The 21468-nt window shown below is 55.8% G+C and overlaps 1 protein-coding gene across 1 annotated transcript; it reads right to left on the bottom strand.

The window, feature by feature from the left end:
* Positions 1-4538: 4538 nt before the first annotated feature.
* On the bottom strand, positions 4539-21146 carry OTUB2 (OTU deubiquitinase, ubiquitin aldehyde binding 2). The gene is made up of 6 exons (XM_069465261.1): positions 21138-21146; positions 11387-11482; positions 10153-10271; positions 6441-6525; positions 5812-6006; positions 4539-4950 (listed from the first exon to the last, which is right to left on the bottom strand). The coding sequence occupies exons 1-6, from the start codon at positions 21138-21140 to the stop codon at positions 4744-4746; spliced, it is 705 nt and encodes a 234-aa protein (XP_069321362.1). The 5' UTR covers positions 21141-21146; the 3' UTR covers positions 4539-4743.
* Positions 21147-21468: the final 322 nt, after the last annotated feature.

Raw genomic sequence — 21468 nt, 5'->3', positions numbered from 1 at the left:
TTAAAACAATCGCCAGAGCCCGTGTGTCATCCTGAGTTTTTTAGCTGGAAGCTGAGGGTGGCCATGCAGTTTGTTTCATCATTAACTTCATGCTTGCCCTGGGCCAGCACAGGGCTAGGCCTCTGACAGGCAGAAACAGTGTCACAGGCCAGCGTTGGAGTGTGGATGGAGCAGCAGGCAAGAGTCGCTACAGAACGTTGCGGCTGGGTCCTCGGCACGCGTTCCCGCTCTCCCCCGCGGCAGCACCCTAGTGGTTCCCTAGCTCTCCCCGCTTGCTCCTGGCCATTGTATGAGCCGCCCTGGGAGGCGGGCAGGGAAGGTTTTGGGCTCCCCTCACACAGAGCCAACAGTAACAGTGGCTTGGGATCTGGCCCAAGCCTTGTCTTCACTCCCCTCCTCTGTGACACAACAGGCTCCTGCCCACGGTTCCTCGTACCCCTTCTCTTGTCCCGAGGCTTTGTGTAAAACAGGCTTTTCCCTCGGCCTGGATTGTCTTTTGCCTTCTCCATCCTGGATGCTGCTACGGTCCTCCAGTCCTTAGCCCCCAGGAGGGGGCAGTGCTCCTGTGGGCTCCCTTGGTGCCCCGTGCTTACCCTCTTCATAGCACTTGCCACACTGTGTTTCCTTGGCTGAGCTCTCTGGGGCGGAGGCCCTTAAGGCTTGGGTCGGCCTGGTGTAAATGTGTGCTGAGGGAACAGGGACCCCCCCCCCCATCCTGCCCCAGCTTTCTCTGGGTCAGTCTGGGTGAGTAACCACAGTAACCTCCACCATGAGAAAAGCACAGATTTCCACACAGGTCTGGCCTTCCAAACAGGTGTTCATTAGAGCACGATACAGGGGCTTACTTTAAGGGGTGCTAGGGATTGGAGGGTGCACAAGTGGGCCTCGATACCCCAAGATCTAAGTAACCCAGCCTCCCTCAGCCTTACAGTTGGCAAAGTTGGGGGATGGCAGCAGGATTCTCTTAGCCCCTCTAGGTAACTGTAGCAGGACAGTGGCCTCGTGCCTAAACGTAGATTCTGGTGGCACTGAGCATCGACTAGATGCCAGGCATTGTTAGGTACTTTTATAGACTTTAATTAGCATTTAGTCTTCAAGGCCCTGAGTCATAAGTCTTAGTACCCATTTTTGTAGTGGAGCACGTGGACACTGGTTATGGCTTACCCAAGGTCACACAGCAGCCAAATGGCAGAGCCGGGGTTAGAACTCGGGGTGTCCTCCTTCTGGGCCCGGGGCAACTTCAGAACACTACTTTGGTCTTACAAGACAGCAGTGTTGCCAAAGGATGCCCCCCACCACAGTGTCCCCAGTCTCCCAGACAGGAGGAGAAAGCACCCCAGTCTGTGAGGTCAGCTCCTGACTGACAGCTGTCAGAGGGCAGCAGGGGACTCTCCATTTCCCAAGCGATGCAGTTGAGGTCAGCAGGGTTAATAAGCAGACTCAAGGTCCCTGAGCAGCACCTGCGCTGTGGGAGTGAGGCCACTTGTGACAGGCCGAACCCGGATCCCAATGACCATTGATATCTTGCCCTTACAGCAAATTCTTTCCTTTTTTTTTTTCGTGGAGGAGCTAAGTAGACAGGTTTTAAAAGATAGGGCCAGCCTTCCAGGCAGTACTACCCCTGTCACCTGGCCTAGGGGCAGAGCTTCCAGATCCAGATCCAGTGTCTTGGATCTGCCATGCAAAAGGGGTATCCCTCCCAGGGTAATCCACTCACATACATAATAAGCCCTAGGGGAGAGCAGTATTGCTCTTGGGTGCATGCCAGTTACCCAATAGTAAGCAGCCAGGACAAAAGGTGTTATGGAAACCATTTTAATGTTAGGAAAATGTTTTCACCTACTGCCCAGGAAGCTGTAGGGTTGGCCCACATCCCATAGGGCCTGGGGCCCCTGGCAACCACCCACCCCCACCATTTCAGCTCAGGGTTGCAAATGTGTTTGGCCCTTAGACTCGTCTAATGGTCCCTTGATGCTCCGACTGTTTGGGGAAGCCACAGTCACTGCCGAGGTGACATGCTTTCCCACCTGCTGTGCCCTTCTGCTTGCCTTTGGGAAGAGGAGGCCCGGGAGCATCTCATCTGTACAGTACTTGCAGGTGTCAGAAATTTCAGCTGTTTTCACACATCTCATTCCATTTTAACCCATAGTCCTGTGATGTGTAGGTTTTGTCTCCTCTTCATACATGTGGGATTTGGGGCCAGAGAGGTGAAGTGACTTGGCCAAGATCACACAGCTCGTAAGTGGCAAAGCTGAGGTTTGAGCCCTGGCAGTCTGGCTCCTGAGCCCCTTCGTTTGTGCTCAAACTAGGAACCCAGTCAAAAGCAGGGCCCGTGTTCTTCCTGTTGCGATATTCCTATTGATTTATAAAGTTTCCTTTGGAAAGAAAGCAGTAAACATGCAGTTATAAAGGCAAGCTCTCAAAGCAACCTTCTTTCCAGCTTTTGGTGTAGAAAGAAATGGCTCTGTAGGGTGAGGGTGGAGGGTTATCCAGGAAGTGTGACTGCCAGAATGACTGGCTGCTGTGGACGAGCGAGGGAATGTCCACAGATGACTGGATTTTAACGAGGTACCAGTCCTGCCACAGCACTTCCTCCACAGCACTTTCCCTTGGAGACAGATCTGAGGGCAAACGTGGAGGGAATGGGCCCAGTGCTTTGAATTTGGCCAATGGTTTTGTGAAGAAAGGGGAAAGCAGAGGATAAATAAGCCCATGAAAATGACTTGGGCGTGGCCTGCCATGCCAGAGCTTGGGGATCCGGACTCCAAAGTGATGGATGCTTTGCCGGGAAGAGGGTCCCCTGTGAGCGTCAGTGGGGTCTCTGGCCTGGAAGCTCCGCACAGGCAAGTCTCATGGAATTTCCCCAGCCGAGGTGCCAGAGGGCTCTGCTGCTGAGACCACCACACAAGCCACAGACGCAGAGAAGTGGCCGCTAGTGCTGGCTTCCGCTGTGCTTGAGGACCGGCTGGAAGGTCCAGGACCCACCTCACAACCCCTCAGAGTAGCCGTGTGTGTTCACACAACAGGGATTCCCTGGAGACTTGCCTGGCAAAGAGGATGCTATTCACGTATGTGGCGTGCTCTCCCCGCTCTTCCAGTGTACTTGTCAAAGACCCCAACACCTACCCAGGCCAGGATGGGACCCTGAACAAATTTGGGGATGAGGGTCAGGTTTACATTCCTGTCGAAAAGTGACATAATCACTTAGCTGGAGCCCTTTGGTCCAAATTCCAGCCAAAGGCAGTACAGAAACCAGGGGCCTTGCCTGGAACTAAAGCCCCCGACATGAAGAGTGCTACTGGCTTTTCACGAAGGCAGAAGAGTGACACAAATCCGTCGTTTGTGTCAGCAGGACTCTGAGGAGTGTGCTACTCAGTCCTTGTGCACAGCTGGGTTGTCAGCAGACTCACACAGCAGCACCACAGAGTCTAGTAAATCCCTGCACAAGGAAACCTGTCAGCAGGCCGCCTTCTATTAAGGAAGGACCCCAAAGGGCAATTCCACACCCTGCATTTTCCCTGTCCTCCTGCAAAGCGACAGGTTGCTAGCAGCGCCTCAGCCCAGCCAGTGTGTGGCTGCCCCTGCTGCCACCTCGCCCGCCAGCCCAGGGATGGGCTCTTGGAGGTCCTGAGGCAGCAGGGTGAGGAGGTTACTAAGGAGGCAGGTCCAGGGGGCTGAATGAGAGAGCTGCTGCCCAGAGTTCTCAGGCAATTTCCACAATGGAAATCTCCCCACTGGCGGTTTCCATGGCTGTCTCTGTTCTTTCCCACCCGTCCCCTCCCCAGCCCATAAAGGGAGCAGAATGGGAGAAAGAAGCCAAGCCTTGCAAAGCGTCTGCCCTGCTCAGCTGGGCTCCACGGCTGCATGTGCCAACATCTCTACCCGGCCGAGTATCTAGACTCTACTTCCAGGATATGCTGGGGACGAAGGGCCAGCTGCAGCTTCCTGGTCACAGAAATACACAGATTCTGGTCAGACCCTAGCCTTCCTAAGCCTCTGTTCAGGTGGGGCTGACAGCAGACCCTGAAGGGCCTACCCGCCAAAACTCAGCCAGTTCTGGCCCTGAGAGAGGTAGAGGGGCCCCAACAACTTGAGCTTCATGCTGAAGGCTAAAGGCCCCTTTCTGGACTTTGGCAAAAAAGTCTTTCTTCTCCTTAAGTTAGGGGTAGGAAAACACACCCCTCATGGCTGCGTGGAACCACACTGCAGCCGTCACATTCGAGTTGACCTCAACAGCCCACCCACCAGAGCCCAGTCCCACAACCGACCGGACTGGATTCTTTTCTGTAGGCCTAGGACATCAGTCACTTGAGTTAGATAGCTGACCTTGAGTTTTCCTCCCCTGCGGAGAGGCACCACCTCTGGTAAAGAGAAACCAGAGGACCCCGTTTTTTGTACAATGGAATGTCAACGCTGGCAGGAACCTCCTCCAGTTGAAGAAACAGGTCCAAACAGGGTGGGTGACCCACCCATTGTCTCACAGGGAACTGGGGTGCAGAGTCAGGGGCCCTCGCTTCCTGGCCCAGAATTAGAAAGCATTTGATCCTCCATCAGAATAAATACTAAAAATACCCCCGTTACCACAGTCCAGAATGGGTGGACCTCATTCCCAGTGGCTTTGCCCAAAAGGCTGTACATTTTCTAGCTACAGTCTAGATCGCTTAAAAAATTGCAAAGCCGGAATGTTCCATTCAGAATGCAGTCCCATTAGGTGACAGATATCACTGCATGGCCCAAAATTCATCAGTGTTTATCGGCTGCGTAGAGGATGTTGTAGTGGGATGTTTTATAGAGCAGGTATACGGAAGGGGTGGCGGCCTCGGGGAACACGTGGTGGTTCAGGGCGGTGTCCATCTCGTCCACGTACTCCACCTGCAGGGCGATGTTCAGCGCCTGGGACAGGGCTGTGATCTGGATGTGGTCACACTCCATGGCCATGGGCTCCACTTCCTGCAAAGGCCAAGTGAAAAATAAGGCAGCTCAGGAGGAAGGCCTGGCAGAGGTCAAGCGAGTTCAACCCTGGCTCGCGGTCACAGCAAAGCCTCGGTGCTGGGACATCGTCGTCACAACAACCCATGAGATGGGCACTGACGTGCTCACTTCACAAAGGAACATGGCTCACTGGGAGGAAACAGCACAGCTAGAAATTGCTAGAATTGCAAGAATTGAGCCTGGTTCGCTTTTATTCTAAACCCTCTTGTTGTACCTGAGAAGAGGCCACTACCTTTGAGCGACCTGGAAAGGAGGGGAAGGGATTTTTCAGGTTGGGCATCAAAGAATCTCAGAGCTAAAAGGCACCTGGCCGCCCAGGGATTCCAGGCGCAAGTGCTTCCAGAGGCGCGAGCAGGGAGAGGCAGGGGTGGTGGCCGGCTGGCGAGCATGTCCCACACACGGTGGGCAGCCGCTGCTCCTGGGTGCTGCCATGCAAGAGTAAGGGCCTGGGGGTGAAATCTCCTGATTTTCCAAGAGATTCATATTAAAATTTCCCAATTTTTAAATATTGGCAACCGTTTCAGGTAAATACCACGCGCTGTAAACAAAAACACATGTTGGGGCAGATGTGACTGGGGCTGTGCAGTTGTGTAAACAGGCCAGTCCAAAGCCCTTATTTTTCAGATGGGAAATCCCCAGGAAGGGGAGGTGACCTGTCCCAAGCCACTTGGCACGGGCAGCTCAGATGGGACCTGCCTGCAACTTGCTAACCTAGCGCTGTTTGCATCAGTAGGGCAGCTGTGACACCCGCATCCCCTGGCTAGGGACAGGGTGCGGCAGTCTGCGGGAGACGGCGACAGGAGCAGAGCCAGCACCTACATGCATGCAGAAGTCTTTGATGTCCATCTCCTCGTCAATGAAGTGCCGGAAGAAGTCTGCTCGGTTCTTGATGAAGGCCGACGTGAGCAGGCGCAAGAACTGCACGATTCGGTCCGAGGCGCTCTGGTCGTTGAACACCTTCAGCAGGCTGGACACCGAGCCGTCCTTCTCCACTAGCTCCACCACGCTGTAGAACTGCGCCCACCCGGCCGTCAGCCGGGGAGGCCCTGGCAGGACCCGGCCTCGCTCCCCCCCACCCCGCCTCCCTCATTCACAGGGGTTAGCAAGGCCTTGTAATTCATATGTACGGAGGCACGTCTGGGGACAGCAGTCGGGTTGGGGTTCTCCTGTGCACATTCAGAGCAGCAGGCGTCTGAGAGTCCTCGAACCCACCCCCTTAACTAACCGGATGGGGAGGTGTGGGGTGGAGAGGGAGTCGGGTGAAGGAGGGGCCTCCTCCCAGGGAAGGGCAGGGCCTGGGCTCCTTGTGTCCCCACACCCCTACAAGCAGGCCACAGCCCCAGGAGGAGCAGAGCTGTGGGCTGCGTGGGGACTCCCGCCAGTGTCCGCTCTGCCAGCGTGGAAGGAGGGACCTGGTTCCTCAGCCAGCACGGCCCAAGTGCACTCACAGCATTAAAGAAGTTTCGGAACTTGTGCTCCTCAAAGCCGGCAGCCAGAAGGTCGTTTGGGGTCTGCAGTACACGCTCTTTGAACCTAAGAAGGAGCAGACTCAGCGCCCGCAGGGAAACACAGGGAGCGCGCTGTGACGCCAACTGCGTCCCACTTGAACCCCTGCACCCAACCGCCCCTCCAGTGAGTCCTCAGAACCCCCGTCCCACCCCGGCCGGCCGTCCCCACGCACATTTCCACCCTATTAGCACTGCCGGCCCCTCTGCAGGGAGTCTCTCCTCGGGGCTGTGCGAGAGCCTGTTTGTATCTGCTCACAAGGGTGAATTAATTGTTAAATTTTCAAGAATTCAGCCAGCCAGGTGTTAACACAGCCATTATTAAAACTCAAATGATGTAAACTTACAATGAAATAAAGTATACTAAAAAAACAAAGTTAATAAATATTCAAAACTCATTATTTACTAATTATTTACTATTCTCTATGCTCTTGAGGTTATGGGGTTAGGTCTATTGTGCCCATACAGCGGCAAAATGACACGGACTGTAGTGTGTGTTATTTTGCATCTCTTCCCAATGCCCTACTCAGTGACCTCGTAATGACAGCTTGGAATCGATCATGACAGGAGCATCGACAGCTGTCGGCAAGCAGCTAACAGCTCAGATCTGGCCTCCCGGCCCCCACCAGCAAGCTGTTAAACACTTGCCAGCACTGAGTCACCCCTGAAGACCTGGCCCAAAGGCCCTGGCTCTGGGAACTCTGGATAGCCCCTCTGTGCCCACTGCAAGACCCCCTAATGGCAAAGCCCCTTCCTGGGACCTGTCCTGGCACCCTCAGGGGCGTGGGGAGGAACCTGGGCCTGGCGCCCGGCTCCAGAACACACACACTTTAGCAGCAGAGATGAGATAGGGAGGAAGGGCTGCCTCCTGCACAAGAAGGACCAAGTGAGCGGCCCTGGGTGACCAGCTGGCAGGCACAGAACACTGCAGCCATGCTTAGCTCTCTCACCCAGCACCCTTCCCCTGGGAAGGGGGACCCAGGAGGCGGGAGGTTTCACAAAGGAGTGCCAAGGCCTGGGCAGCTACACAAGCTGCTGTGCTCTGGGAAGATCAGGTGCCTTGGTGGGGGCGGGGGGAGGGGGTGGCACGTGTGGCTGGGAAGCAGATCTCCTAAATTGGAAGGACGGCGGTTTTTGCTTCAAGGCAACTTGCGCCTGCCTAGTCCTGGTCCGTATCTAAGAGCCTGATGTGACCAGGACAGGCATGGGGTGAGCTGCCTGAAGCGGAGGGAATGAGCACTGGCTTCTGGCTGCATCCGCCTCCCGCCCTGTAAGCCCCCTGTGGCTTTGAGCCGTGGGCTCCCCTCTGTGCCATGTGGGTGATGATGTCACCTCCACTGCAGGGGGGCTGACGACAGGCAGGAGGTACCGAGCGTCCTGTGCTTTCCACGGTCCGGCCTGCTACTGCCACTCCACTGGCGCCCGCTGGGTTTCCCTGCAGCTCAGGGCAGGGGCTGGTGGTCAGGAGACACCCTCCCGGGCAGCCCGGGGGTGACGATGAGGCTGCCTCCTGAGCGGGAGGTGTTGGACAGGATGACCATCCCAGCCCTGCCCGGGCTTGGCCATCCTGCCAACTTTCAGGCCCAACACCTGGGAGTCATCCTTGACCCCCCTCTCTGCCCACGTGCCACGTCCAGGTCCCACAGGAATCCTGTCTACACCAACCCCACAGCGTCTAGAGTCTATCTGACCACTTCTCACCACGCCCGTCTTGTCCACCTGCTCCCACCATGTCCATCTCTCCTCCGGGTCACTCCCGACCACGTCTCCCTGGCTGTGTCCCCGCCCCGGTCTATCCTGCACACAGCAGCCAGCAGCGCAGGTCCCCTCCTCTGCTCAATCCCCCAGTGGCTCCCGTGTCATTCAGGATGAATGGTCGTTAGAGGGGCCCACGAGGCCCCAGCCCTCTGACCTCTCCAACCCCTGCTCAACACTGCAGCCCCCAGCCCGGGCTCCCCGGCCCCCTTCCCTGCCTGGCGTTTCCCACAGCACTCAGCACCACCCGACACCTGACACCGGTACTTATGTCCTGTCATCTTCTCCCGTTAGGATGCAAGCCCCCGAGGCAGGGATTTCTGTCTCTCGTTCACATTCACGGCCGCATCCCCTGTGGCACTGCCTGGCTGGGCGAGGGAGGGCGGAAGGTGATCAGAGCACAGGGCTGGCGCAGAGAAAGACGCAGGAGCTGGGCTTGGCCAGCAACACCTCGCCGAGTCCTCACGACAGCACCCTTAGGTATGAAACATTATCCACCTTCCACAGATGTGAAAACTGAGGCTCAGAGAGGCTGGGTCACTGGCCCGAGGTCACACAGAGAGTAAGCAAGAGAGTGAGTTCTGACCTCGGAGGCCAGGGCAGCTGCATGGCACAAGTCCAGGGCACATGGGTCGTGGGGAAGATGAAGTTGGGGTCACAACCCCTGCACGGTGCTGGCGTGACCCCCACAGGGCTGTGAGAAATAGGAGGCAGGAATTGAGAAAGCTGGCCCTCCAGCTGAAGGGGCTTGGCCAGTTCCTCACTTGGGAAACGATCTGAACTGTTCATTCAAAATGGGGAACAGATGGCTTAACTTCCGCCTCCTTTGAGATCGCCTGTATTGTGAACAGGAGACGGTGGCCTTAACCTAGTAGTTCTTAACCTGGCGGTTCACTTTTTCCTCCCAAGGAGATATCTGGCAATGTCTGGAGATGTTTTTGGTTGCATGATTTGGGGAGAGGTTACTACTGGCATCTCGTGGGTGGAGGCCAGGGACGCTGCAGGATAGCCCCCCACAACGAGACTGGCCCCACCCCAAATGTCAGTAGTGCTGCTGTTGAGAAACCTGCTTAGCTAAAGGGGTCCACAGACCAAGCGCGGGAGCTCTGTGACGGCAGCCCCACTGCACTGTTTCCGGGGGCGGTGGGGGTGCACATCTCCGATGAGGAGAGCCTGTGGACTTCACCAATCCTCCAAGCATGGCGAGAGGACCACAGGTTGAGAGCCAGGAGTTCTCTTCGCTCCTTGCTCCTCGAAGTGTGGTCCAAGGCCAGGTGGCATTAACATCGCCTGGGAGCTTGCAGGAAATGCAGGATCTCAGGCCCCACCCCAGACCTACTGAACGGGAACCTGCCCCCTAATTGATCTCAGGAGCTTTGTACAAACATTCGGGTATGAGAAGCCCTGAACTAACCAACACGTGAAGGTCTGACAGCGGAACGGCACAGGGAAGCTCTGCACAGAGACCTTCTCCCGCACCAAGCTCAGATCCAGGCCTGGCCAGACACCTGGGTTACACACACCCCAAACCAAGGGCAGCAGGAATTGCTCAGAACAACAGGGCAAAGCTGCTTCTTCTGTTTGTTTTCTTTTCTTTTGGGAGTGAGTCCCCAAGCACCTACCCAACGCAACTCACCTGGGCTGACCCAGACTCGTGGATGAAATGGGGCTGGAAAGCACTAGAAGGTCACTGACTCCATCCCCAGCCTCTTGGCCACCCTAGCAGGCAGCTGGGCTTCCCCTACATCAAACACCTCTGCCAGGCAGCCCTCCAGCTCACTCCCTGGGTTAACTTGAGCAGAGTAAAAACCCTCTGGGAGACTCAGGGCTGACCTGGCGCAGAGAACACGCCTCGAGAACCCAGGGCGGTCACCTGGCAAGTCCCTCCCGCCCCACTCACTTGAGGATCTCTCTGCTCTTTCCCAGCAGGGACTCCAGATAGGAATAGCCCAAGGCCCGGTAGAAGCAGTTTCCGTCCCCTTTGGTCTTGCGGATCGCGGTGAACCTTTTGCTGAGTTCCTGTGCGGGTGGGGGAGAGAAGGAAATGTGGACATCTGCAGGACAAGGGCTCTGTGTGGCACTGGGCACTGGGCCTGGCTGGGCCCCCACCCCACCTCTCCCAGATAACACCTGCTCCCTCCCCTCAGGCTGCCTGTCCCCTCAGTCTCCCGGCACCATCCATTCCATGAACACAGAAATGCAGCATATGCATCCCGTGTCGGTCCCTGGCCCCAGGCAGCCCCAGGGAGAGAGGACAGAGGATTAGACAATGATGGTGTGAGGACAGAGGAGTGCCCGGCTGGGTGCCATGGGGCAGTGGCATCGACATGGGACTTTGGAAGTCAAGGGAGGCTTCCTGGAGGAATGACGCTGAGCGAAGCAGGAGCTGGCAGCAGAAGGGGGCTGGTGGGACTGGTGGGGGGAGAGGAGGCTGCAGAGTCTGGGGAAAGGGCCTTCTGGCGCCCTGGAGGGCCTCAGTCTGGACAGTCCTCCCAACACTCCCGTGCCACCCCCTGCTCCAGCTCTGCTCCCAACTGTCAGCGTCCCTCTCCACGGGCCTGGCATCCCCTTTCCTGCCTCGTGGGGCTACAGGCAGGGTTTTGACAGCAGAGAATGGTTTTCAAGGGGTCAGGAAGTCCCTGCTCCCCACCGTTGGTGATGAGAAGGCTCAGAGCTGACCTGGGCCCACCTGAGGCGGGCTGGCAGGGGAGGAGTTTCTCCTTAGAGTCTCTGTTCTCACCTCCCGAGAGGGTTCCGGGGGACCTGAGCGTCAGCTTGCTGCTCGGCCCTAGCTCCCGCCCCGGGATGTGTCCCTGTGGCTGCGTTCAGATCACATGATGCCAACTCCACCACCCTTAGCTGCTAATGGGCACTTGACCCAAGCTGCACCCATCAGAGTCTCAGTGAGTAAATAAAGCACTTAGCACAGTGTGTAGCTTAAAAAAATTTTTTTTTTTTTTTTGCAACTGAAGGATTTCTTCCTAAGACAAATGCCTGACATCAAAGTATTCTGGAGTGCTTTCATTTGCCCAAGAACCTGGCCCAGACAGCAAGCCTTCAAAGTGGCACCTCTTTCTTTGTTCCCAACTCCAGCCCATCTAATTTAGGGTCCTCTTTCCCCACCTCTGCCCCACCTGGATTTTCCTCTGGTAAATCCTATTTTCAGGATGATCGCGAAGAATTGATAGAATGTCACATTTTTCTGATATTAGGTTGAAAGATGTTTCACTCTGAAAGATAAAGAAGAAATGCTGTGACAATTTCAAAAGGAACTGATGGAATTCACCAAGTTGGTGGCCTCTGAACTGCTAGTTACATAAGAGAGTGAATGATACCTTCCCACAAAAGCTACATGTGAGTATGTTACCAGCATCCTAGATGCCTGTCTGGATTGTCACACTCCCAGGACAGGGACAGGCAGGGTGAGCACCACCATGAAGAGGTATTCCTGGTTATATGGAACCTCACCTTAAAACCTGCAAACTGATTCATTTTATATATATATATATATTTTTTTTTTTTTTGAGACAAGGTCTTGCTCTGTCACCCTATGATGTGCTTCATCATAGCTCACTGCAACCGCAAACTCCTAGGCTAAAGCGATCCTCCTGCCCCAGCCTCCCAAGTAGCTGGGACTATAGGTGCACACAATCATGCCTGGCTAAAATTTTTTTTTGTTTTTTTTAGGGATGGGGTCTCCCTATGTTGCTCAGGCTGGGCTCGAACACCTGGCCTCAAGCGATCCTCCTGCCTCAGCTTGGATTTTCCTCTGGTAAATCCTGTTTTCAGGATGATCTCAAGGAATTGATAGAATGTCACATTCTATTAATGATGTCCCGCCTCGGCCTCTCAAAGTTCTAGGATTACAGGCATGAGCCACCATAGCCGGCCCTGAATAATTTTATAGAAAGTAATACCTGGAGCCTAAAGAACCCTCATGCCAAGGATAAGTGCCTCTGTCTCCTTTTGTCCTTCCTGTCTCATTCATTCACTCATTCATCCAGCAATTCCTGAACATCCAGCCTAAGCTACGCCAAGCACCGTGTCACATGCTGGAAATGCAGAGGGAAGAATATCTAGCACCACCCTCCGCACCCGAGGTTCAGAGTCTAGAGGGAAAACGATAATGCTACAGGGTAGTAAGGTCCCCAGAAGGACTGGTACATGGAGGGAGGCCTGGGGGTGCCAGGGAAGGTTTCAGAGATCTGAGTTCCTGGAGCACAGCGAGGGGAGGGCATCTTCACGCACCCCCTACCGGCGAAAGTTCACACTACAGCCCCGCTCTGAGTCAATTCCAACCAGAAAGACAAGCCTCCTAGAGAAAGGGTCTCTCCAAGGTGAGAAGAAATCAATGGGTGGGCAGGGAGGAGGCAATGGCAGGAGGAAGCTTCAGGGGGAGACACGTCTGTTCTAGCAGCCAACTCCTCGCCTCGGGCTATCTCATCAGCGGGGCTCCCACAGCGAGACGCACCCCTCCCTGCCTGCAAACCGCCTTTGATCTCCGCATGAACACAGTGTAGGAGAAAGTGACCCTGGCTCCCCCATACAACCCAGGGAGACCATTTTTATGCACAGCCAACAGGTTGACTTTAACTGGGATTTTTGTAAATGGAAATCTAGTTTTCCATCCATTCAGTGCCATCGTTTTTGACACTTGGTTGTCACTGGAGTTGCCTTTCACTTCACGTCTCTGACCACGGCAGCCTTTCCCAGTGGTCTCAGCCTCATCACTGACTAGAGAATGACCTCAGCCCAATGCCATCTGCTCAAGGAGGGGCCTTTTGGTGTTTTAAACCCCTTTCTCCACCTGAAGAAATATATCTGGATTTTTAATGATGAGCTTTCCCCAGAGCTGAGCACGCAGAAGCAGAGAGCTGGGCCACGAGATTATGAGGCCTAAACGACGTCCAGGTTTTCTCCTGTCTCCACATCGGACAGACTCCAAACTCACATGGGGCCCAGATTCCCATGTCCAGCATCAGGACTGCGGAGAGGTGCTCAGACTGGGAAGGGCCGTCTCTAGGGGACCTGGATGTCCCCACCTATTAAAGTCTCCAAGCCACACAGCCTCTCCTGCCTTGGGACAGCTTATCATACTGTCTGCCTGACGCCTCAGGGCCTATCATGCGGCCTGGCACAGAGCAGGGGCTGAGACGTTTGCTAAATGAATGAATATAAGCCACCTCCTCCATGCGGCTTCCCTGGTCTCCCTGCCCCATCCGAGTCAGGCTCGGGCTCTGCCTTGCGCTCACACTTTATTCCTCTTCTCCCTTCCCGTGGCCCCACACATGCCCTGCCCCAGACTTGGGGGGTCAAGGGCAACTTCCCAGAGGAAAGCTTAAAAGTATAATGGAAGATGAAGTTGTTGTCCTGAAGAACAGGAGGAAGAATGTTTCCAAAAGAGGAAACAGAGTGTTACAAACAAACACTTAGGGGTGGGGAGAAGGGATTCTGGGTTTTGTTTCTGGAAGGTTCCATCCCGTACCCATCCTTCTTTGCAAAATTAAGTCAGCCCCAGGCTCCTTCCTCCCTCTGGCCTGACACCACGGTGGCAGGGCGACCGGAAACAAGCAGGGGTCATCAGACAACCACCCTGGGGCAGGCGCCGGGGGCTGCTGTCCCACCGGCCGTTGCCCATTTCTTCCTCACTGGCAGAATCCTGCAACTCGATGAAAAGTGCCTGGGTAAGTCGTGCCAGTCCCACCACGTTCCCTGTCATTTTCCCAGCCTCCCTTGCAGCTATGGGCGGCCAGGTGACCAGGGCTGGCCCACTGGACTCATGAAAAGCCTGCAGGGCCTTCTAGGACAGTTTTTGGCTTTAAATAAAAAATATTAAACGGCAGTTCAGGGCCCTCCCTGCTGCTGAGAGCTGAGCTCACCACACCCGTGGTCCCGGGGACGCACAGTCGGCACCAGGCCCCGGCAAGGCACTTTTTCACGTTTTCCCTTCACCCCCGATCCCTGCTCAGATCCCTCCACAGCCCCAAACCCCTGTAGGGGGTCTCCATGGCATGTCTTTCCATATGTGTCTGTCTGTTATGATGACGATGATGCTAAAATGTATGTAACATGAAACTTACTATTTTAACCATTTTTAAGTGTACAGTTTGGTGGCGTCAAGTACATTCACATTGTTGTGATACCGTCACCACCGTCCATCTCCAGAACGTTTATATCTTCCCAAACTGAAACTCCGTCTCCATTAAACACTAACTCCCATTCCCCCTCCCCCCGTCTCTGGCAACCACCTTTCTACTTTTCTGTCTCTAATGAATTTGACTATTCTAGGTACCTCCTACAAATGAAATGTATCTGTCTTTTAAAAAACACAGAGTTGTATGTATGCCTGCATTTTAAGTTTGCATATTATCCTATGGATATTGTGGGGTTTTCCTCCTTTGCTCAGTGTTATTTCAGGTCCAACCCTGCTGTCACATGGCATGGGTCACCCCCATCTGCAGGTGACAGAGCCTTGGGTCAGCAGGTCAGCTCCAGCGCCCCCTAGTGGTCCCCGGTGTGTTTATGGGACACCAGGGGGACAAGTGGGTTTCCACCTAGGCCCTTCCTGCGTGGCACCTCCAGAATGACCCACATCAGCTCCAGGCGGTCCCCGCCCCTTTCCCACCATCACAGCCCTGGTCACAGCCCCGGGCAAGACCAGAGACTCAAGTCCAGAGAAAACCCCAGATACATCCTCAATTTTCCAGCCCATAAATCAGGTATGATGCTTTGTGTTTGACCTCAGCTGACTCTAACTGATGCTTGTTTTTTTAAACTATGGCTGGACATTTCCAGGATATTATGGAGAAAGGACAGGCAGGCCATGCCTGACAGTGTCCTGTCAGACCTAATCAGGCCACCTGAAAGGATTTTAGCTCTTTAATTGCTGGTTTGCAAATAGATGCTAATTAAGTCAGGCAGATAGCACCTCGGCTTGGAAACAGTTTTTAGCAGATTGAAGCTGGGAATATATTTCGAAGTGAGAAAAGGATGTTTCTTTAATCTCTGGCTTTTCCTCAGCAATCCTGGGAACCAGAACGTGGGCTGGGTGTTCAGACCGGGTTTGAGTCCTTGGTGGGAGCCTGCACTGTATCTGCCTGCTGGCCTTGTTTCCTCCTGCAACCTTGGAGCACGGGCTTGGGCCGCCTGTAAAGAACCTACTATGATGCCGGAGATGTGCACTTGATACCCCAGCCTTGATCCACACACTGCACCCAACCTCCAAATTTAGAGAAAGCAGGAGTCCCCTACTTTTCTCTCCCAAGCCTCTCTACATATCCAAAACCTGCCCACATAACCCAAGAATTCTTCAAGCAGCCTACAGCCACGTGCCCAACTCCGTGTAAGGCCAGGAGACCGTGGGGCGGGGGCACAGGAGACTGTAGGACGGGAAGGCGCCAAGCGGAACGGAGTGGGCTGGGGCAGCCCCGTCCCTCAGTCCTGCAAGGCCTGTCCCGTAACTCTCTAGTCTAGACAGCGTGGGACCCCAAGCGAGGTCCTCGTCACCTCCAGTGTGTGTTCTCCATGGGCCCCTCTTGGAGTAGGCACAGCTCAGAGTTTGAATCCGGCCTCTGAGCTTTCGTGAGAGGTGAAATGAATGAAGCCCCGAAGGACAGGGACTGTCTGTCGCTTCGGTTCACGAGTGTACCCCAGGGGCCTGGAACAGCATTGGCACCCAGCAGGTGCTCAGTCATTGCCTGTTGAATGAATGAAGCTAATCTTCATTCATTCACTGCCCACTCTTCATCGATTATCTCATTCGAACCTGAAATATCTTTCTTACAGCTGAGGAAACTGAGGCACAGAGAGGTCAAGCCATTTGCCCCAGGTCACCTGGTGTGGCAATCTCAGGCAGGGACCTGGGACTCTGGTCACCAAGCACATCAGAGGCATTCAACAGAGCACGTGCCACTCTGCACCCTGTCACCCTCCAGGAAGAGAATTCACCTGTCCTATTGTCAATTCCTGACATCTCCTCAGCAGCCAGACCTCGGCTCACACCTCTGCCTATAACCCCGGCAATATGCCCTTCCTCAGGGCATCCGAGTGCACCTGCAGCCCAGGCTCGGGGCCCCAGTGGGCAGCACCAGCCCTTGGCCAGCCCCATCTCCCGCCTGGGCTGCTTGGGCAGGGCCGGTGAGCCAGCCTCGCCACCCAGGCCCCGCCAGCAGCCACACCTCACCGTGTGGCCTGACCTCCGGCTACCAACTCCCCTGCAGAGAAGGCCAGAGCCTCCAGTCTCACCTGCCAGAAGCCCAGGGCTCATACCTGGGCCACCCTCCTCTCTCAGAAGGTCCCAGTCACCTGCAGAGGCTTACGCCGGCCCCAGCACTGGCCTGGCCTGTAAGGAAATGCCCATCTAAATGTCTGCTTTGGGGCATGACATATAAAATATATACGTGTGGAGTGCTCAACACTTTTTTATCAATGAAGTGAGTGATCAAAAATGTTTGGAGGCCACGGATTTAAGGGAGACCTATTGCCCTGAATGAGTTTCCTATTGCTGTTGTATAATAACAAGTTAGCACAAATTTAGTGTCTCAGAACAACACAAGTCTACGACCTCATGGTTCTGGTGTCCCAAGTCCAAAAGGAGTCTCCCTGGGCTAAAGCCAAGACGGGGCTGCGCGCTTCCTGGAGGCTCCAGAAGAATCTGTCTTCTGCCTTCTTCCGTTTCCAGAGACTGCCCGTGTTCCCTGGGTCTGCTTCCACTGTCTCTACCGCCGATTCCAACCCCTGCCTCCTCTCATGAGGACCCTCATAACTCCATCACTGCGCCCACCTGGATAACTCGGGATCCTTCGTTTAATCCTATCTGCCAAGTCCCTCTAGCCATGGTGACATACTGGCTCTCCCCAGTAACACCTGTGTGCACAGCATCCTCCCAACGGACCCTCCTCAGATCCTCATGTCTGCACCAACCTATCCCTAGACAGAGCTCCGGCCTCAAGCAGCCAGCAGCCACTCAGGTGTCTGAGCACGGCCGTGAGGTAGCATGTCTCTAACTGCTCTCTTGCTCCACCACGCACCCCCAGAACGCTGCCGCCCAGCCAGAGCTCACTCCGTGGCCCGGGAGTGCTCCTCCACTCCCCTCCTGCCCCAGGCTGTGCACTGTCATCTGCCTGGCTGGCCTCTGGCTCCCATTGGTCCCATAAGCAACACAAGTGGCTTACCAGACAGGGCACACCCCGCCTGCCGGCCCCTCGGCTTCCCTAGCATCAGCAAAGACTGCACCTTTCCACCACCTCCCAGCTCAGACCCACTTGGCCCTAGCTCACCTCACTCTCCCCGGCTCCAGCACAGCGGCCCTTCTGCTCCTCAATGAGACACATCCGCTTCTACCTCAGGGCCTTGGCACATGCTGTTCCTCCTGCCTGGAATGCTCATGTGCCTCTTCCCATGATGCGGGCGATGTCACCTCCGAGAGACCTTCCCAGAGCATGCTGTCTGAAGTTGCCCCTCCCTGCCCCCAGCTTACTTTATTTCTCCGGGGCATGACCTGACAGTAGGTTCCCCCATGTATTGGCATACTGCCTGTGTCCTTCCAGGAGAGTATCAGTTCCAGGAGGGCAGGGACTTTGCCTCTGCCACTGCTGGCTCCCTGGGGCCTGGCACACAGTAATGCTCCAAAAATGTAGACTGAGTGCTACGGGTTGAATTGTGTCACCCCAAAATTCGTATGTAGAATTCCTAATTCCTAACCCCCAGTACCTCAGAATGTGACCTCATTTGGAAATAGGGTTATTGCAGATGTAGTTAGCAAAGATGAGGTCGTACTGGAGTGGGGTGGGCCCCTAATCCCACATGACTGGCGTCCTTGCAAAAAGAGGGAATGAGGACACAGACACGCAGGGAAAAGGCCGTGTGAAGATCAGAGTTCTGCTGCCACAGCCAAGGAACTTCCAGAAGCTCGGAGGCAGGCCTGGGACAGACCCTCCCCTCGTGCCTTCAGAGGGAGCGTGGCCCTGCTGACGCCTTGACCTTGGACTTCTAGCTTGTGAAAGAACGAACTTCTGTTGCTCTGAACCACCCAGCCCGTGGTGCTCTGTGAGAGCAGCCCCGCAGACTAACACGCTGAGCGAACGAGTGAACAATGGACTAGCTGGTCTCGGACTCCGGCCTGGCCGCCTCCACCCCTGCGTCCGCTTCACTGCCAGAGAGATCACCCAAGTTAACCATCTCTTACTTCTCAAAAGTATGTCACAGGCCTCCCCAACCATCTGCAGAACCCAAACTCCACAACACAGAAAGTGAAGACCTGCACAGAACATTCAGACTCCACCTAATTTTCTAGACTCATCCCCCCTGTCTCCCCCAAGCTCCCTGCGTCTACAGAGGCTGCTCACCTTGGCCAGAATACCTCATTCTTGACCATGTTTCCAGGCCTTTAAGCCCCCTGTCCTCCCTGCCTGGAATGTCATCTTCCTCAAATCCTTCCTGAATGCTCCTATACATCCTTCAACACCCAGGTCAAAAGACCTCCTCTGCGAACCCTTCCCCAACACTCCCCACCCCCTCAGAGTGCACTAACTTCCTACTGTGCCCTGAAGCCCTGCTCAGCCTCTTAGGCCACCAGCAGTAGCTCAGGGACTGCTTGTGTCCAGCTCTGTCTTGGCCAACAGGCTCCGAGCTCCCAGAGAGGACAGACACCTTGTCATTCTCATCACTGACACAGTGCCCAGCACAGGCCCGACAGGGGCGCCCACCGGGACTTGTTTCACAGGTGACAGAACAAAGCACTATAGGACCCTGTGGTTTTACCGTTTATGTCTGAGTCCCACTCATTCATTCACCAAATGCTCGACCCACTTCGAGGGCTCACAAGACTCCTCACCATCTGCAGCCTCTGCCAGGGGCAGCCCCCGGCCTGGTCCTTGTCCTAGCCTCTACCCTCCCAAGGGGCTTCACGTCTTCTACCTGGGCCCCCCTTCCTAAGCATAGCCCAGTGACTTTGAAACAGGAAAGCAAAGGAGATGCTGTATTTTCCAAGGACATTGTCTTCTGTCTAACACACACACACACACGCCACCATGCACACCATGTGGACTCAGACAACATGGAATTACCACACAGCACAGGGCCCAGCATGGTGCCTGGCACACAGGAGGTGCTCAATAAATGCCATGTGAAGGGGAAAGAACAGACCCTGCATAGCCTCCACTCACATGATTCCCCTGCAGACGTCCTATTTAGTGGGTTAACCAGTTCATCCACCTCCAAGGCCCCCAGGCCCCTCTGAGGACCCCATCTGCCCTGACTCCCAGTCTCCTGGTCCAGAGCGGGTGGGAGAGTGGAGTCAGCAGTCTCACCACTGCGCAGCACAAAGGGTGGGAGTTGAGGTCCCAGCCCCTACCGCCCCAGCTGTGCCAGCACTGTCTGGACCAAGCCAGCCTGCTCCAGTGGTGGCCAGGGGGCATGCCAGCCTCTGGCTCCCAGGTGGCTAAACCCAGTGTTCCCAGCATTCTCCCAGCTCCTGCCACTCCCTGGGTGATGAAGGAACACCTGGGCCGCCTTCCAGGAATAGCCGAACCAGGTAAATCCTTGGGCACCAGGTAGAAGCAGGAAGCTGGTGCTTCCAGATGCCCCAGAGGCCCCCAGCCACACCCCAGGAGCAGGCTGGCTTGGTCGGGACAGCGCTGGTTCAGATGCCCTGGCTGCCCATGCCACACCCAGAACATGCCAGGCCATGACCAGGCTTTGACCCGTACCCCAGCCCACAGCATCTGCAGTGGTGACCCATTTTCCTGCCCAGACATAGCAGGGAGGAGGCCAAGCAGGAAGAACCAGGCGTCTGTGCACACCCATTTCAAAGACTCTGTGATCACAGGAAAAGCCGTGGCCAGTCACCTCACATGGTCCTCACTGCAGCGCATTATACACATGTGCTGAGGAGGGGAACAGACCAACCAAAGCCTCTTGGCTTTCCAAGGGGTGGAGGCAAGACTTGAACCCAGGGCTGTGTGGCCCCGAGCCAGGCCACCAGCCCACACACTCCACAGGCTTCCTAGAGCCCCCTGCTCAGGGTTGAAGGGTTTTAGGCCACCATCGCACCCAGTTCTCTGCAGGAAGCCTGACCCCAGAAACTGGAAAGTGGGCAGATGTAACACAAAGAGCACTGAACTGGGGGTCCAGAGGCTTGGGTCCAAGTGTCAGGTCCACCACAATCAGTACCGGCCCCTTCCCTGTTTGGCCTCAGTTTCCCCGCCTGCCTAAGCCCAGGGTTAGGTCTGGCTTCCGTCTCTGAGGCCCTTTCTGCTCAGACAGGACTAGATATCAGGGGTTCCTCTAGTCTTTGCTTTCCCTGGACCCCTAACTCATGTGCCTCAAAACTTGAGACAGCTTGTCCACGTGGGTCCTAACTCCAAAGACAGAGCCAATGTCCAGCCGCCCACGGGGACAGCGAACTGGCTACCTGTGCAACCCCTAAGTTCACTGATGGTGTTGGGGCGGGGGCTAGAGGGGGGTGGTCTCTGACGGCCAAGCCCTCGGTGGGTGGGTGGGGCCGTGAGCTGTCGACTGGGGGGCTACCTAACAAAGAGGAGGCGACCCATAGTCCGGACTCTCCCGTCCTCGCTCCCGTCGAGCGTGCCTACCTTGCGCCGTCTGGGCAGCACCGCCGGGGCCACCTGGGGCGGACGCGCCGGGAGGGGGGGCCTCCGGCGGAGCTAGATCTCCTTGGCTGGGTGTCCCCGGGGGACAGGAGGGCGCGACCCGGTCCCCAGCATCCGTCCGGACTCAGGATCCTGGGTCCGAACGCCGCTGGGGCAGCGCGGGGGCTGAGCCTCGCGCCCGACCCGGTCCCGCGAGTGCACATGCGCCCGGTCACGACCCCGCCCCCGCGTCCCCTTCCCGCTCCCCCTTCGCGTTCCCCCCGCGACCACTGACCATAGTGACCGGAGCCGCCGGGCCAGGTCCCGCCCCAGCGAGGAGCGATCCGGTGCGTGAAGGAGCCACGGGAAGCGCTGGCCGGCTCCGCCGTTGGGTCGGGTGCCAGGGGCCTCGAGGGCGTGGGGGCGTGCAGAGAATACACCCGACCGCTCCGCGAACCAAAGCTTAGCCCTCCACTGTGTCCCAGCAAGACACACGCCCCGTGATTGACGTCGGAGGCGTGCAATCAGAAGTCTGAACACAGGACGTCACAGAAAGTGGGTGGGACTTCATGCGCCTCCAGCCTATGCTTTAGGGACCTTTTGACAGGATGCCGCCCCCTTTTAAA

The sequence above is a fragment of the Eulemur rufifrons genome, chromosome 2, assembly GCF_041146395.1.
Source record: "Eulemur rufifrons isolate Redbay chromosome 2, OSU_ERuf_1, whole genome shotgun sequence".
NCBI lineage: Eukaryota > Metazoa > Chordata > Mammalia > Primates > Lemuridae > Eulemur > Eulemur rufifrons.
This window is presented reverse-complemented; position numbering and strand designations above follow the sequence as displayed.